Source organism: Trachemys scripta, chromosome 9 (genome assembly GCF_013100865.1).
Source record: "Trachemys scripta elegans isolate TJP31775 chromosome 9, CAS_Tse_1.0, whole genome shotgun sequence".
NCBI lineage: Eukaryota > Metazoa > Chordata > Testudines > Emydidae > Trachemys > Trachemys scripta.
The window spans coordinates 10815062-10833525 of NC_048306.1; the positions used below are offsets into that span (position 1 = coordinate 10815062).

Genomic DNA, 18464 nt, shown 5'->3' on the forward strand with positions numbered 1-18464 from the left:
GTCCCTTATGGTTTTTGGTTGGTACCATGTCTAGTCCAAGTGCAGGGTGGGAGTAAGGTGACTAAGGGATGGGTTGAGAGCAGGCATGTAGATAGGCCTTATCAGAATCATAATTGAGATGCTCTGATGTGGAGGCTAGATTTCTTCCTGTAGGGAACTGATTTAGGGAGTTTCAGCCCAGTGATCACAGTGAGTGATGAGTGGGGACACTGTGCCTTCTGCCCTGTCTCATGTTTTGGACCTCTTTAGGCTCTCACATGAACAGATTTATGACAGACTGAACATGGCTTTGCAATAAAAAAAAAATTCATTATCTAGGGAGTTAAGGAGAGGGGTTCAGGTTTTTATTGTTTTGTTTTTTAAAAAGCTCAAAACATGACTAACCCATGACTCTAACTAAATTTTGGGCTCTCCTATGGGACCCTGAGAGCTATGAAATGTAGAAGTTAGGTGTGATGGGTGATCACTGTGGTGCATCTAAGGTTGTCACCTATCTTCTAACCTCACTTGGTATCTTCCCATGTGAAAGCATGATTTTCTTGCTCTGGTGAATCTCTTAAATTGTTTGCAGTGCTTCTTAACAAAATGCTTCCTTGCCAGGCTATATAGAACTAATTTGCCTGGGAGAAATCCTTAAATGAAAACAGCTTCAAAAGAACAAACTTAATATTGCCCATCATCTGAACAGTTTCCTATACTTAGATCATATTTTTAAAATCTGAAATAATCTGTGTGTTTCAGATGTTTAATTTCTGCCCAGCAGCTGCTTCATTTTCTGTTCTTGGAATTATTTATAAGGTTGTCCATCACTGTGGTATTAGAGCTCACTGTATGCACTGTGGGCTGACGATATTGGTATAACCACTGTTTTCTACTGGAGCAAGGGGTTTGAAGAAAGCTAATTTACTTCTTATAGGGAGGCCTACCGACTCCTGTACCAATCAGTGGGTAGTACTGATATCAGCACTCATCAAGCCAGAAAGGAAACAGCTGTGAGGCAGAAAGTCTGATGAAGAAAAAGGCTAGGTTAACAGATCCATCCGTGATGCTGAGCTCTGCTTGTTAATGGCACTGCCCATCTACTAGCACCCTGCATTGTGTTGTGAACACATTTTTATTTTAATAATTTAACAATTACAAGTCTATTTGTCTCTGTGGCTTTTTATGTATTATTTACTATAAATAGTAAAATTATTTTAAATTTTTGATTATATTAAGTTACTGTTTGTTTATCATTCACACCTTTGGGTCTTCGGTCCTCAACATGAGGCTGTTGACATTTCTTTGATTTTTGACTGTTACAGTAGCAGAGTAAAAATTGAGCCTGACTATCAGGCACCACTTTCTGCTGACTATAAATGCTGCTCCATATGCTCTCGTTGTTTTCCTTCTGGACCTAAGTCTGCTTGGCATTAGGTGTCAGATTCGGTGAAGAGACCTAAAAAGGAAGCTCCAAGTATCTGTTTTGCACAGAAAAAAACTTATTTGAGGAGCTGGTAAAGATAATTTTACAGAGGGTGAAGAAGACAAAAGGTCATATTGCATTCTCCTGTGCCTACAATCCCTGTGTTATGCATCTTGGGTTGCTCTTTTAAAATAGAGAAAGGAAGGGCTGTGCTTTGTAAGCCAGCTTTCATGTGGATGACTGACTTCAAGGAAGCACCATACTCCCTTGCATGGTGCATTAAGCCTTGTCAGTACCAAAACGCCCAAAGGCAAGGTTTTTAAGAAGTTCCAGAGCATTTAGCCAGCTTGGGTCCTGACTATTGTGCAATAAGGCTACATGATCAGGTTTCAGAAAACACTCCAGATTACCCCACTCTGAGGATATTTTTGTACTCCTTAAATATAGGGGTGAGATCAGGCTGGTGAAACACTTCTAAGGTCAGCAACAGAGGGTCCTGTGGCACCTTTGAGACTAACAGAAGTATTGGGAGCATAAGCTTTCGTGGGTAAGTACTTGCATCTGAAGAAGTAAGGTTCTTACCCACGAAAGCTTATGCTCCCAATACTTCTGTTAGTCTCAAAGGTGCCACAGGACCCTCTGTTGCTTTTTACAGATTCAGACTAACACGGCTACCCCTCTGATACTTGACTTCTAAGGTCGCCATATTTTCAGCATATGGAAGCAGATTTACGTTTCAATCCAGCAAAACACGTGTGTAACTTTTATATGTGTGAGCAGTCATTTTGACCTCAGTGCAACTACTTATGTGAGTAAAGTCATGCACAGGACTTTGCAAGATTGGGGCCTTACTGTTAATACTGCTGCAGTTAAATCTGTATGCATGCTGCTCTACATTCTGGAGTATGCATGATAGACAAATTATCAACTGAACAGGATTCAAAACTACTAAACTGCTTTTAAAAAAAAAAAAAAAGTAGAGCAGTAAATATGAAAGTAAACTTTAAAGAAGTTACCACAATATAAGCCACTCCATGCCCTAGCGTTGTCAATTTTAGTTGTACTTATGGAATTATTTTTTAAAATTGTATATGAAAATCATGACACCTAAAATTAGGTATAAATTGTCTTTTTAGGTGGCTATGTAGACTTATTATTTTTTATAACTTGTGTTAAAGCTGCATTTTGCAGCTAATATCACTTTTTCCTTTTTGAGAGTAGGAGAGTGAGCTAAACTGTAAACCCAGTAATTAAAAGCTGCATGTACAGTACAGGAGCTGGATTTTAACACCGTAATCAGGTATGTTTTGTCTGGTGACATTTAGACAGAGTGGCTCTTTTTCTTTTCCTTTTTTTTTTTTTTTTTTTTTTTTAAATTGAATGACGGATGAAAAATACCAGCTTGATCAGTCAAGTGAAATATAAAGGTTAACGTTAAATGTCTGTGTTATGCTAAGTGGTATCCATATGGCCATCTAACATAAGTCTTTCTAAACCTTAGAACCTCCAGGAATCTGTGGAAATTTCTATTAGGAAAATTCACTGCATGCTACAGAATTTCATTTACTTTTCAATTTATAAAATGTATCTATTAGGAACTCTTGGCATGCATACAAAATTTATGTAATTTTAAAATCCTAAATTGACACAATATCAGACTCCTAGAACCATGTCTCCTGTAATGGAAAGCACACTGGCCTAAAATTAAGACATTACAATGTTTCTTTATGTATGATAACAACAACACATTAGATTATTCATCCCAGATTCTAATATCCAATTCACTTGTTTGGGTTATTTTTTCCCCATTTCTCTGTGTGCTGAGACACTGAAAATCAATTAAGTTAGTTTCACTGTTAGGATCTTGGCACAGAAATGCTTATTTGTTTAAAAAATTTCCAGGGAATTTTTTTTAAGAGATTGTTAGGGAAACATTCTATGACCATATTTTTTTTATTTGCACATGTGTATATGCACTTATAGATGTGAACTGTAATGCCACTTGTCAAAAAAATTGTTCCAAAATTTCCCTTGTGACATTAGTCTTTTATGAATCAGTGCACGGAAAAGCAAATTCCTGTTTTTTATATCTATATCTATATAAACACAATTGTTTGAACAATCCTGATTTAAACTAGAAAATCTAAAAATAAGATATGGAGCTTAGGGTATTATTTTGTCCTTAATTCACCCTGTCATGCTGTAAGGCACAAAAATACATTGTCCTTTGCGTACCTGCTGAAGTAGCAAAATTGTCATGGATGTTAATACAGCCTCTGTCAAGTAGTGCACTCTAATGCTCAGGAGGTTGTTGAATTGTAGCAATGAAAAAAATGGTTAGTATATGTCAATATATTAAAAACTGGAGACTTCTGTATAGAATAGTAAGTTGTCTTGAATTGTGCGTGATATTTGAGGCTGTACAAGTTAGCTGGGCTGGTTCACATATTGACTTTGTGCTGTTCAGTAAGGAGGGACAACTTGTTTAATTTTATTTAGATTTAAAAACATACTAAAAATACTGAGGTCAATTGTTTTAAGAACCAAATAAGAGTGGCATAAATGCTTAGATTTCTCAATTACTGCTGCTGTGGGCAGCTGGCATTACATCTACAGTGAAAAAAGCTGATGGGGGAATCTCACATTAGCAGACATTGCTATATATACAGCAGCATTTTTTGTTTTTTTTGGCAGTCCTACCTCTTGGTAGGTAAGCTTACAAAGTAACGATGAAAGGTAATGCACAATATAATCAGTAGCTTAAGTGGAAGGCAGAGGGGGAATGTTTAGCTTATTAAAGCAATCTCTACCACATTTTTCTTCTCTAATGAGTAAGATCATTGATAGTTACCAGACCTATAATTCGGATGATATATGTACAATATATGCTTTTTAGTAATAGCTTATTCAACTCCTGTGTAAGGATACAAAAGCACAGTAGGCCTCCACTTTTAAAATCCTTTCATCTTTTACCAAAAATATTATAGCAGACGTAAAATTTATTTTGAAAGCATGTAGCATGCTGGGATTCTCCTCCTAGAGCAGGGGCCGGCAACCTTTGGCACGCGGCTCGCCAGGGTAAGCACCCTGGCGGGCCGGGCCGGTTTGTTTACCTGCCGCGTCCGCAGGTTTGGCTGATCGTGGCTCCCACTGGCTACGGTCACTGCTCCAGGCCAATGGGGGCGGCAGGAAGTGGTGCAGGCCAAGGGATGTGCTGGCCGCCGCTTCCTGCCGCCCCCATTGGCCTGGGACGGCGAACCGCGGCCAGTGGGAACCGCGATCGGCTGAACCTGCGGACGCGGCAGGTAAACAAACCAGCCCGGCCCACCAGGGTTCTTACCCTGGCAAGCTGCGTGCCAAAGGTTGCCGACCCCTGTCCTAGAGGATAGTTCAGCTAAATATATTGGAAAAACCCCAAATGTTTCCTTCATTCCATACTCTTATAAAGCTTCATGTCTTCATTGCATTTCATAATTGTGTTGTGCTGTTATATATTTTAATGAGATACAGCAGATTTTTGGCACAATTCAATTGACTGCTTATATTCTAGCTTTTCTAACTTTACCTAGTAAAGTCTACAAGTCCCGAAAGGTGAACATTATCAATTGTTTAATTAGATTTCTTCTCAGTTTGTAAACTCCTGGTTAATAGTTGTTCACTTGACTCCTAAAGGGAACTTATTTCTAAATACCATGTTCTTAAACTTCTGTGGTTGCTCTCTTAAAATTTTAGATAATCTTGTTGCTCTAACAAAAAGAGACTAGAATTTGTATATCTAGATGTTTCAAAATAAGACCTGAATGACACACAATACACACGGGCGCACAGAGTCCTGCTTTAAAGAAATCTTTTTTCCCATTGTAAGCATTCATCCCCTCTACGGACAGTTTTTTCATTTTAGTTTTGAAACTTGAAATTAAAATAAGGGTTTCCCTATGTCATGCTACATCTGAAAAAGATTTTTTGTTATTTTGATGGTGAAACATACAACATGGGTACTTCTAGATTGGGTCACCAGCTTCTTGATTTATTTTAACAGAAAACTTATCAGCGTTAGGAATATTTAATTGCTGGCAGCTCATTCTTATTTTATTTCTCAGTGATGGAACTGGGGAATGCTTTAATTTTCCAGTGAAACCTGCATTTAAGGGTCACCTCGAATAAGCAACAAACTCCTGTTTTAAAAGATCAATTTAAGGCATCAATTTAAGGCATCTACACATTTCCAGTATTTTTGTTCAGCCTCTAGTTTAAAATTACCCTTTTCTGTGTTATGATAGGCCTTTGGGTGGATTCTTAAGAAAGATAGATCACGTTTTGTGTATAATAATTTACCCCTTTAAAATGGACATGTGTTATGAGTTCAGTGCACATACTTCAGTGATTTGAGCGCTTCTGTTCAATTATTTTTACAGTTCTTCTGCTTACCTTCGAATATTCACTTCTGTTTCTAGTAGAACTCTTGAGACGTGCCCCCTAATTAGTTAGTACAATCAACTTCAATCAAAATTTTATTTAAAGTTTACTCATATTGAAGGCTGCCATGTATAAAGAGGGAAAGTGTAACTATTTTCTTTACCAAGTTGTCTGGTATTCAAATTAATTCGCAATCTAATCGTAATTTTGTTGTGCTTAAGCTGTTATAGTTCCCAGTTCTAATGGGTTAGATGCAGTATTTTCTTAAATAGTACAAGCAGTTACAATGTATGTGTAATAACTAATTTTTATGGTTTGTCAGTCTGAGGTAGAATGTGTGTTTAGGGAAATGAAAACCACTCTTCCTGTTGCAGGATTCCATTTTAAATCTTTTACTCATAAGTGACTGTTTGCTTTAAACATGTGCAACACGTCAGGCCTGAGCTCACCAAAAATATCTGGTTGCCTCAAGCAACAGAAGGCTGTAGGTCCTAGCTTCATTGCAGCTCAGGCTGTTCAAGGGAAGGACTTGCTTATTGAAGAAGCCCATGCACACTTGTACGTATGGCACATTTGTGAAGAATTCCTTAACCTCCTGAGATGCAGTAATCTAATTTCAGGATCTTGATTCTTATCTACCAGGGCTACTCCCCTCCCCCATGCCACCCTCCCCGTTCCAATTACTGTGTGTCAGGCTGTGATTAGTCCAGCTCTAGACTTGTAAGTGTGATCTGCACAGCTCTGAGAGGCTTGATGATCCCGCATCAAGTTTATCTTTTCTAAATGTTTTCATAAGAGTAGCAAGGTGATTTCTTGCCTTATTGTTCTGGCCCGCTTCTCCCCTTACAGCTGTTCTACAGCTATCTCAAGGCAACATCCTGACACTTCTTTTCTCACTGCCTGTCCTTGGTCCATAAAACCATTTCTTAGTTTCTTGCTCCAGCTGGCCTAACAGTAGTTGATATACCACAGATTCATTGCTTTTCACATTGACGGAGGTGCTTTGAGTCCACGCCACCATTGCAATGATTGTTAAAAGCAAGGAATTATGTAGCATGTTACCAACTTGGAGGTGGTCAAAACAAGGAAGTAAACAGGAGTTAAAGGGTACTATGAAGTTACTTGTAGGAATCCTATGTAAGAGGATTCTAAACAAGTGTGAATGTTTCTCAAAACAGGTGAACCTAGCTGTATTGAATCATTGAGCTGCATAACCTATAGAAAGCCAGCTTTTATAAAAATTAGGGAGTCTTTTCCAACCCGGTATTAAAGCTACTGAAAGGTAAACTGCTTCCTTTGTCCTGAAGTTGCTATATGACTTTATAAACATCAGCAACAACCCAATCTGTTGTCCCGCCTTCATGTTTGTATCTAATGTCTTGAATAATAATATCATTGACGATTATTAGAAAAGAAGTTGTTTACTTTGTGTGGAATATGAAACTACATGGAATGTACAAAATTTTAAAATAGCTTATGGAGTCATCTGCTTGGATTAAAGTATAAAAAAAATCATCTCTTACCGTTTTCACCCTCCTTATTTTCAGGTTTTGTATTACTTTTTTTCAAACTTTTTGTTTAAAAATTTATTTTAAAACTCTATTTATTTGTCAAATTTACATTGTTTCATTCAAGATTTTGTGAATACCTAGAGTACAATATAAAAAGTTCTGTTTTACATTCATCTGTCGCACCTCAACTTTCACTTTAACATACAATGTGGGTAGCAACACAGAAAATTGATCTAGTCATTTGGGACATGATGAGAGAGGGTCTTTCTTGCGTAGCTACCTTCAGTTGGAATTCTATGATTAATTCTTTTGTCTTCCCTCTTATAGCCTTTTTTTGCATTTGTAAATGAAGAAAAGTTTGCTGAAAATGGTTGGATGGTTTATAATCCGATGCCTGAATACAGGAGACAAGTGAGTTAATAACATTATCTGAAAATGTATAGAGACCTGTTTTTTGTATGTGAATTTCAGAAAGTAGCAAGGTCATTTGTCACCATTTTTGGTGGGTTGGGGGGGAGAATAAACTGTGAAGTAGAGAAAGGTTAACAGATCTGACAAAAAAGTAGGATTAAAAACAAAATATGGTGGAACCTCCATGACTGTTTAAAAAAAAAAAAAAAAAAAAAACTTAGTAAAGTGCCTCTGTATTTCTTTTTAGATTCTTGATAAATACCATTATACCACGCTATTATTATTATTTAATAGACTTATTGAAGAGTTACAAGAGTTCTCAATTGTCTATATTGCATGTAAAATGAATTATAGGATAACACAACGTTTGATTTTTACATTGCAAACCCTGCATTTCAGAAGTTTATAAATCAGCTCCAAAAGCTGTTGGTGTTTTGTTTTTGTTTTGTAGCTGAAATTTTCTGCATGCACTGGTCAGCATATAATATTAAAAACTCTAGAAGTTTTCACTCTGGAAGTCTGTCTTGCTAATTTTGGATATTTTGAGCCCTGCTTCAAAAGTTGAGTGAGTGAGAATGTAACAGAGGTGTTCAGGATACTAAATATGCAAATTCCATCCACTCTGGCATTTCCAAAAGTGTAGGAAATTGCTTATTATGGAAACTGCACATTCTTTTACAGTGGTTATTTATATGAACATCAGTTCACACTTTGAATCGATATGAAAAAAAGTAATGGCAACAAAGGAAAGGGGGCGTGGTATACTTAATTTAAAAAGACATGTTTATTAATTAGGTGAATACATCTGAGAATAGCACCAAAACTATTTTCATGATGACATATCGTATAAATACTAAGTACATTAAAAAGTTTTAAATTCATGTTTACACAACAAGCCATAACAACTCTCTTGGATTTTTTCCTTGTAATTTTCTGATGGGCTAAGGAGTATCCAGATTCACGCAGCATCTGTTTGGTCCGAGGTTTAGAGGCCCAGGCCTAAAGAAAAGGTAAAAATTCAAACACCCACACAAACCCCACTCAGTGTGTGTGAGTGTATGGGGAGCTTGTTAGCCCCTCTGAATTCCCTGATGGGCTGTTGGGGGAATAGTCTCCTGAGTAACATCCTGTTATATCAGTAGTCTGTTTAGCTAAGAGGCAATTATGTTTCCTAATCTAATCAGGAATCTGCCTTCAACCTCAACAAACTTCAAACAGATATAAGACTCAAGCTTTGTTAGGGTATGAGAAGGAGAAAAATTGAGAGGAAGGGCTTGCCTCTAATTCTTTCTTCAGGTTTGTGCCTTTTTCATAACCTTTTTTTCACAGGCAGGCTGGAAAGGCAGTTTTCTCTGTGGGAGGAAAAAGCTTTTCTTTCCCTCCTCTACCCCTAAATTGGGGGGAGGTTTTTTCATTTTTTGTTGAACTATTTTTTCTCCTAATTTCAGTGTTGTTTTTACATGAAGGTCTAGTTAAAGTACAGTTTGTGAAAAGGACCGCATATACAAGCAAGCGTGTTTTAACTACTGTAGTTGTTAAAGATTGTGAACCCATCAGCAATGTCCTGTCTTGTGTGGTCCTGTAATCTTCTAGGCTACCATTTGTTCCGTATCATCATTAATATAGTTACCCATGGTAAATTGGTAGATTGTTGCCACCAAGTGGCCATAATAGCATGTAAAAGAATAAGTATAAAGAAGAATTTGCAAAGTTATAAAATACCAAGTAAAAAATACCTTATTTCTGTTTCGTTTTTAAGGGACTGCCCAATGAACAGTGGAGAGTAACTTTTATCAATGAACATTATGGACTATGTGATACATATCCATCACTTTTGGTAGTCCCATATAATGCCACAGATGATGATCTCAAGAAGGTTGCTGCCTTTAGGTCCCGAAATAGAATTCCAGTAAGTACTGTATGTGATAGAATGTGCCTTAAAGAGTAATTACTGTAAGTTTACATGCAAATGTATGATTCTTGTGGCCTGAGAAATGAGGGGGCTTTTTTATGTTGCAGCCAAGTAACTTAAATCGATTTTACTGCTTTAAACTACTGTGACTGCCAAGCCCTGTTCCTGGTTCCCCTACAAAAATATCTCCCATCCCCATTTTGCTGTTCTCATTTCCCTTTCCTAGTAATAACTGCCACTGTTGCACATTCCCTTTTGTTGACAGAGCCTGAGCCTCAGGCCACCATCTGTACTACTTTGTGGGCTGACTATTGTTGGATGCACTTAAGAATTGATAACAAATGTTATCCTTCTCATATGCATGCAAACCACCTGGCAGTCGAACACAAATCTGAAGGTCATTCATAGAGCCAGACCTCCTACATAGTATCCTTTTACCGAGTTGCCAGCTTTTTTTTTTTTTTTTTTTTTTTTTGATAGCTTGGAAGAAATATTTTTAACTTAGACAATACAATTAAAATAAATTTTAGGTAGTCCTAGAAGAACTTTTTACTTTAGAATAGAAACTACAGAGTAACAAATTACAGCCAAATATAAACACACTAAAAATTCTAGTTCAGTATACACCATTTTGACTGATTTCTGTTTGTTTTTGGTTTTTACTTTCACTGTTTGTTTAAAGGTGCACTCATATGATCATGTACAAAAAAATGTGCTAGATCAAATCTAGTGACATGATTAAGGTTACCTAATGGATTTACTGTTAGTTCTTTTTGTAACCAGGCTAATCTCATCTAAATCTTGCTAGGTCCTGTATACGCCTGCACAATGGGATCAAATTCTTCTGCAGCATGAACTTATTCTATCACCATGAAATGACCATGCATTCCCATCCCCTCACAAAAATTGACAACTATGGCTCGTTGATGTAATCTTCATTAAGGATTATTTTCAACAGTGATTGTTTTTGAGGATGCTCACAAGGTGGCCTGGCTCCACCCCCAGGTTCTCGCAGGTGCTCAGAATCTTCTTCTTGTTCTGTGTGCCAGGGACAATGGATAAATTGTAGCCAGTTTCAGAGGCTCATCTCCCTGGTTCCTCAGACTTCTTTCTCATAGAGTGGAAAGCTGGGCTACCTCGTTTTTTCCCCTTCCATTCCCTGATTTAGTGGAACATTGACGGGAGAGAACAAACTGTGCTCAAATTAACTTCCCATTGTAGGGAGATCTGGAAAGCAAGCGGCAGGGAGAGAAAACAAAATTTCAGGCACCTAGATGGAGCAAAAATGCTGAATTAAGTGACATGATGGAAAAATGCTAGACTGTGTAGTTGCCGAATCCTGGGGCCTCTAACTGAAATGTATGGGATCTGTTCACACCTCTGAATTATTGTTTCAGCCTCTTTGCTAATTCAGGCAGGCATTTCTGCATTAGTTTATGCTCAGTTTGCATTTTCAAAACCATTTACGCAACCATAAGAATTTAACAAAAGATGAGATTAAAGAGATGAATTCTGAAGTTACAGAATACACTTGGCCTTGTATTTGTGCATATAATTTCAGGAGACCTAAATAGGCGTTACATATACAAGAAGAGAATAAACTCTTTACATGCCAGTAGTTCTTGTGCAATGATCTTTTACTAGAAATAGTAGCTGATAACGCCTAACTTAAGACAAAATATACACTTAACTTTTTAATTTCTTCCAATTTAGCAAGGTCTAAATATTTTAACCTTCCCATTAACTGGTTGTAAAGAACATAACTTTGATGCTTTAACTTGTGATTCTCAGAGTATATTGCTTGCTAACATTTTATGGCATGTAATTAGGTGCTGTCATGGATTCATCCAGAAAACCAAGCTGTTGTTATGCGCTCCAGTCAGCCTCTTGTTGGTATGAGTGGGAAAAGAAATAAAGATGACGAAAAGTATCTTGATATTATCAGGGATGCTAATGGACAGATCTCAAAACTGACTATCTATGATGCAAGACCCAGTGTAAATGCAGTAGCTAACAAGGTAAGTAGATGTTTTAACAATCCTGTTTTTGAAACTAAAAGCAATTGTGTCATAAGTTTGCTGTTTCTAACTGTAAAGAGGTTTTTAGAAAGTTGCTTTTAAAAAAAAAGATTTTAACTGTTGGTAGTTTAAAATAAAATGTCATCAAAGTACGAGTAGTACCACACTACACTACAGTCCTCACAGAAGTGGAGGAACTTGGAAACCTGTAGCAAATACGTATAATGTATTTGTTGGGCTGCTTCAGAGTTCTAAAAGTAGGATAAAAAATGAACTCTCCAAAATGTTTTTGCACTGCTGTAACTCAAAAACATAAAAAACATACAAAAAAGCTTTTGTAGGCCACTTGCTGGTAATATGGAATAGCTTCTTAAAAAGGAAATATGGTTTTAATTTTTTCTCTGAAGTGTATGGAATGTACTTTATCACAGACAGTTTAGCTAGATTTCAATCTGATTGGTTGTGTTTTAAGGCTTTGGTTCAAATGGCTGCATTTTAGTCCACAAATAACATTTTATGCAGCACACTTAATTTTAGTGGGTGACCAAAACATTATCTCTTTGTTACAGCCATGTAATATTCTTGTGGCTTTCCTTGTGGAAAGAATGCCATTTCTTACAAAAGTGATTTAAATTTTTTGGACTTAATTCAAAGAAGGATTATGGCCAAATCTTAAACACACACATTTCTTTTATTGTAATTTTCCTGTACAACTTTTCAGCTTTTTCAGAAAAATGTTCTAAATGTTTTGTCATCTGATTGTTCTTTTAAAACATATTTTGTTAAGTAGGAGTAATCAATCCTACTTATTGCTCCTGGGGGAATTCTGCACCAAAAAATTAAAAATTCTGTGCACAATATTTTAAAGTTCTGCAAAATTCTGCTTATTTTATTTGTCAAAATAACCCGATATCATCATGCCAGTTTCAATTATTTTGGTAATTTATTTCAAAATCTCCAGCAACAAGTATGTCTGTAACAATACAGACAACAAAAATCATTCAGGAAGTGTTTTTTGACAAATAGATTACTTACTAGGCATATTAATATATAACTTTGAGTAGGGTTACCATATTTCCACAATCAAAAAAGAGGACACGGGGGGAGTGGGAGTCCTGCCCCCTGACTGCCCCCCTCAGAACCCCAACCCCCCCGCTTCTTGTCCCCTGACTGTCCTGACCCTTATCCACTCGCATGGGTGGCAGGGTTGTAGAAATTTTGGTGGTGCCCAGAACGCGCCCCCCCCCCCCACCTGCCTAAGGCTCTGGAAGGGGACTTGGGTGGGGAGAGGAGGTCTGGGGTGCAGGTCCTGGGCTGGGGATTAGGGTGCAGGCTCTGGGATAGAGTTTGGGTGCTGGGTGCAGGCTCCAGGCTGGGGCAGGGGGTGGGTGTGCAGGAGGGGGTGAGGGGTGCAAGCTCTGGGATGGAGTTTGGGGGTGGGAGGCGGTGCAAAGGGATGGGGTGCAGGCTTTGGGAGGCAGTTTGAGGGCAGGAGGGGGTGTGTGGGAAGGGGGAGGGAGTTTGGGGATAGGAGGGGATGCAGGGGTGAGGGCTGTGGGTCTGAGGATGAGGGGTTCATGATGCAGGAGAGGGCTCAGGGCTGGGGCAGAGGATTAAGGTGTGGGGGGATGAGGGCTGGGGCTGAGGGGTTTGGGGCGTTGGAGAGGCTCAGGGCTAGGGTGGAAGGGCAGGGTAAGGGCAGCCTGTCTTCCCATTAGTGGATGGGGGACGCTAGGACCTGGGGGCAGCAGACAGCAGTCGCTGCCGGCTCTGGCAGTACAAGCAGGCAAGGGAGAGGCAGGAGCCCCACTGGGTGGGGGGGAGGGACGTGCGGAAGGGGGGTGGCAGGTGGAGGCCGGGGACCCATCCAACACTCCCCTCCACCCCCGGACTCTCCTTACCATTCTGGCTCCACATGTAGGCAAAACACGCTGTCTGGTGGGTTGGTTTGTGTGTTACACAGGGCTGCAGACGAGGGGGGGGGAGCAGGGGAGGGCTCTGGCTGCTGGAGGCTAATGGGAGCGGCTCAGTCGGTCCAGCTGCCCAATCAGCAACCGCACTCTGCATGGAAGGGAGGGAGGGAGGCGAGAGAGGAAAAAAAAACCCGGACATTTTAACCTTGTTACCAATTCCTCCCGGACGGCTATTTAGAGACACAAAAGCTGGACATGTCCGGGGAAATACGGACGGATGGTAACCCTAACTTTGGGTAATAATTAATTTTACAATACAGAAGCATATTTCCAGCACACCTCAGAAGCAGTGCAAAGGCTTGGGGGAGTCAGGGTAATGGAGGCGCTGAGGGAGAGGGAAGTAATTGTTGGGAAGGAGCCTGGGACTGAACCTGCAGTGTTGTGGGGTGTGGGTGGGAGAAATATGGAACAGTTTCAGGGCGGTTGGGGAGAGATTTTTAGGGTGTTGGGAAGCCTTACCCATGCAGACTCTGGCTGACCCATAGCCTTTCCCATTCAGTCAGGTACATTTTCCCCTGTACCATGTGTCCCTGCACCCCCACTCAACCCCCCCCGTGTATCCCTGCACCCCTCACCCTGTTCCCCTGCATCCTCACACCCCAACCCCTGCCCCAGCCTTTCTTCTCCTCCTCCACAGCCCTTCTGAATATAATACAAGCTAGATGGAGCTACTACAAGGTGGGTGCATAACTGGTTGGAAAACTGTTCCCAGAGAGTAGTTTTCAGTGGCTCACAGTCAAGCTGGAAGGGCATATCAAGTGGGATCTCGCAGGGATCAGTTCTGGTCCGGTTCTGCTCAATATCTTCATCAATTATTTAGATAATGGCATAGAGCAGTGGTTCCCCAACTTGTTCCGCCGCTTGTGCAGGGAAAGCCCCTGGCCGGACCGATTTGTTTACCTCCCAGTGGCCGTGGTTGCCTGCTCCAGGCCAATGGGAGCTGCTGGAAGCGTCACGGGCCAAAGGACGTGCTGGCTGCTGGCATAGAGAATACACAAAGTTTCTGGTCGATACCAAGCTGGGGGAGGTTGCAAGTGCTTTGGGGAGGATAGGATTAAAATTCAAAATTATCTGGACAAACTATAGAAATGGTCTGAGGGGTAAATAGGATGAAAATCAATAAGGACAAATTCAAAATACTCCGCTTAGGATAGAACAATCAGTTGCACACATACAAACTGGGAAAAGACTGCCTATGAAGGAGTACTGCGTAAAGGGACCTGGGTCTCATAGTGGATCACAAGCTAAATATGAGTCAACAGTGTAATACTGTTTTTAAAAAAAAAAAAAAAAAAAAGCAAACATGATTATGGGATGTCTTAGCAGGAGTGTTATAAGCAAGATAAAAAGTAATTTTTTCTGCTCTACTCCATGCTGATTAGGCCTTAACTGGAGTATTGTGTCTGGTTCTGGGTGCCACATTTCAGGAAAGATGTGGACAATTGGAGAAAGTCCAGAGAAGAGCAACAAAAATGATTAATGGTCTAGAAAACATGACCTATGAGGAAAGATTGAAAAAATTGGGTTTGTTTAGTCTGGAGAAGAGAAGACTGTGGGGGGACACAACAGGTTTTCGAGTGCATAAAAGGTTGTTACAAGGAGGAGGAAGAAAAATTGTTCTCTTTAACATCTGAGGATAAGACAAGAAGCAATGGGCTTAAATTACAACAAGGATGGTTTAGGTTGGCAGTAGGAAAAATTTCCTGTCAGGGTGGTTAAGCGCTAGAATAAATTGCCTAAGGAGGTTGTGGAATCTCCATCATTGGGGATTTTTAAGAGCAGGTTAGACAAACACCTGTCAGGGGTGGTCTAAGGTAATACTTAGTCCTGCCTTGAGTGCAGGGAACTGGACTTGACCTCTCAAGCTCCCTTCCAGTCCTTTGATTCTATGAATCCCAGTCTGTGTAACCCCCCAGCATCTCCATGTGCCACCCTCTGTCTGTCTCCCCCCAACTCCCCATAACCCGTGCCTCCTCACCTGGCACCGTGGGCGGGGCACTGTGAGGAACGTACCTTCTTCTCCCTATCGGCTGCAGACTGCTATGCCTAGTGAGTTGGCTGCCCTTTGTTCTGGTACCACAGCAGCCCCTGGTGGGCGAAAGGCGTAACTGCCGCGCCTTTCCGGCAGAATGTATTTTCTGCTGTGAAAAAAAAAAAAAAATCTACAGGGACATGAATTCTGTGCATGCGCAGTGGTGCAGAATTCCCCCTTGAGTAAAAGTATTTTCAATCTTCTAAGCTGTAGAAGGAGTGGAAGGGTGCATTTGCTGGGTCTGAGGAACATTGACCTATACAGTGCAAAGGGTTGGCCTGTAGAGTAAAAGAAGCTACAAAATGGAGAGTTCTAGATTTGCCTTGGATAACTTTTATGTACAAGATTTTGAGCTTATTCCCTGGGCTTTGTATATTGTTTTTCATCCACACCCGAAGACCACACAGCCAGTAGGAATTACTGAAGCCCTAGAGCTAAAGTAACAATCGTTCCTTACTCCAGGATGGATAAAGACTAATAAAAGGGACTAAAATTTATATAAACACCTCTCATTTTAGGGGCAGGATGGCAGCTCTGACCCACTGAGAAAGCACCACCCTGTGGCAGTGGTAGTGGACTATGCATGTACTCATTCCTCAATATAGTTTAGAGGGTTGGGTTGAATTTTTACTGTCTGTGGGAAACATGATTTCAGACAGCTTGGAAAGCCTAGTCTCTTAGCATGACTTGTAGGGGGAGTGTATTTTTGTCCTTCCTCACACCCTCAAATACCAAGCGGGAATCAGCCTCTGCAGCTGCATTGCCGTGGAACTTGTGGAACTTCTGAGAGAGCAGCCATAGCAGTGACTTTTTAGTAAGAATCTTAAAATGTGTTCTGCAAGGCATATCAAATCTGTAGAAACAGAAACTTTGCTCATAGAAAACTCACTTAAAGTAAAGCTCATGGTGATGAATCCTTGAATTCTGTCAAAATGATTGGTCAAGCTATAGAGCAGGGGTGGCCAAACTGGCTCGTGAGCTTCATGTCGCTATTTTACTGTGGCTTGCAAGCCCCCCATGCCACCCCCCCCTGCACCTACCAGACTGGGAGCTCAGGACCACTGCCTTGCAGTGGAGTGATGGGGTAGGGCCTTCTGTCCAGTGGGGAGGGGGCTGTAGGAGCTTCAGCTCTGCGGGACGCACCTGCCGGGGCTCAGGGCTTCAGCAGGCATGTGGCTGAAGCCCGAGCCCCGGCTCCGGACTGATGTGCCCTGGCTCTCAAACTTCTGAAGATTGTCGTATGCGGCTCAGAGGGCCAGTAAGTTTGGCCTCTCCTGCTACAGAGAATTTTATTATTTAAACTTTATTAATTCTAGGAGCAAATAAACAGGACACTGAAATATAGCAAGCTTTTAGACTCTTGGTGCTAATATGGGTAAACCTGTGCTTGCATTAATGAAAGTTTGTAATATGGAAAAAGGAAAAAACTGTCCGTTCCTCTTGATTAAACTCCTGTCTAGTTAATATAGAAATGTGGTGAATAAATAATTGCTCATTTCATTTCTGCCATTGATCAGCCAGTGTACTAAGAATAATCAGAAGATTGAGATATTCCTCCTTTGTGGAATGTACTTACATTTTAATTTTTATCTTCTAGTCCATCTGAGCGCTACTCATTTTAAATCCGTTTCCACCATACTTAAATCATAAATTTGTTTAGCTAGTAGAAATAATATTCAGGAATTAAAACAAACAAACCAACATGGTTAGACAGCAGGATACCTTAATAAAAATTACCTTTTTTTTTTTTTTTTAAGGTAGTTGGTGTCTGGTCAAGGGAAGGCTATTTACCACCATTACGTGTGTGTGTGTGTGTGTGTGTGTGTGTGTGTGTGTGTGTGTGTGTGTGAGAGAGAAAATATACATACATATAGTAAGTGAGTAAGTAAGTCCAGGGGCATACCCATTTGTCTTCAAAGCAGCCTGGATCCTATCTGAGATAGTGCTTGTTCCATTTTTGCTTGTCTAGCTAGTTTAATCCAGTACATGGATTCTGGGACCCACCTCCACAAAATTTAGCTCTTTTAGCCAACATTATTATAACTGTTTTGTTTCACTTCTTAATTTTGGCAATTATGAAAATAGAGAACCTGAATATCATCACTGTTTAGGAACTGGAAAACCAAATCAAGGCTGAAACAATTGTCTTGTTTTGAAAGATTCATAAGGGCAATGGAAGAAGTGGAAGCATTTGATGATGGTGGAAGGGGGAAATGTGTGAGGAAGCTTATATAGCCAGTAATTCCTCCACATGAACCTCTTTGCTTTAGTAAATGCCTCTCCTTTTGGAACCTTGCTTGAAGGAGCACGCAGGCTTGGGTAACCTAAGGAAGATTGTAGAATAGACCATCCAACGGCATCAGTCACAGGGCAAAACAGATTCATCTGTACGCTGATGATTTGTTAGACACCTTTTTCAATAATGGTGATTGTGGTGTCTGTATCCAGAGGCCTAATAGAGAGTACAGGAAAGAGAGCATTCGTTTGGGGTATATCTGCTCAAATTATATGGCTGAAATGAAAGCTATTCTCATTGCACTGCAAGTGCAGAGCAGAAATAGAGGCGGATGTTGTGATGTTTGTTGACTTGCAGGCAACAATCCTCGGTTTCTTTCAAAGAAACCAGAACACTTTCATCAATTCAGTTCATAAGAAGAATCAAAAAGCAAAGCAATAAATTGACTTTTCCATGGATTTCATCGCATGTTTGTATATGCAGGAGTGTGGTAGCTGATAATCTTGCCAAAGTTGGAAGATGGGAAATTCAGGTAGGAATGACAACGGTC

At 40.1% G+C, this 18464-nt stretch overlaps 1 protein-coding gene across 1 annotated transcript in view; it reads left to right on the forward strand.

The window, feature by feature from the left end:
* The window catches only part of MTM1 (myotubularin 1), a 55125-nt gene that overhangs the window by 23937 nt on the left and 12724 nt on the right, over positions 1-18464 (forward strand). The window contains exons 7-9 of the mRNA XM_034781492.1: positions 7660-7743; positions 9503-9652; positions 11485-11673. Of these exons, the coding sequence (XP_034637383.1) occupies positions 7660-7743; positions 9503-9652; positions 11485-11673 (423 nt within the window). The remainder of the gene's footprint in view (positions 1-7659; positions 7744-9502; positions 9653-11484; positions 11674-18464) is intronic.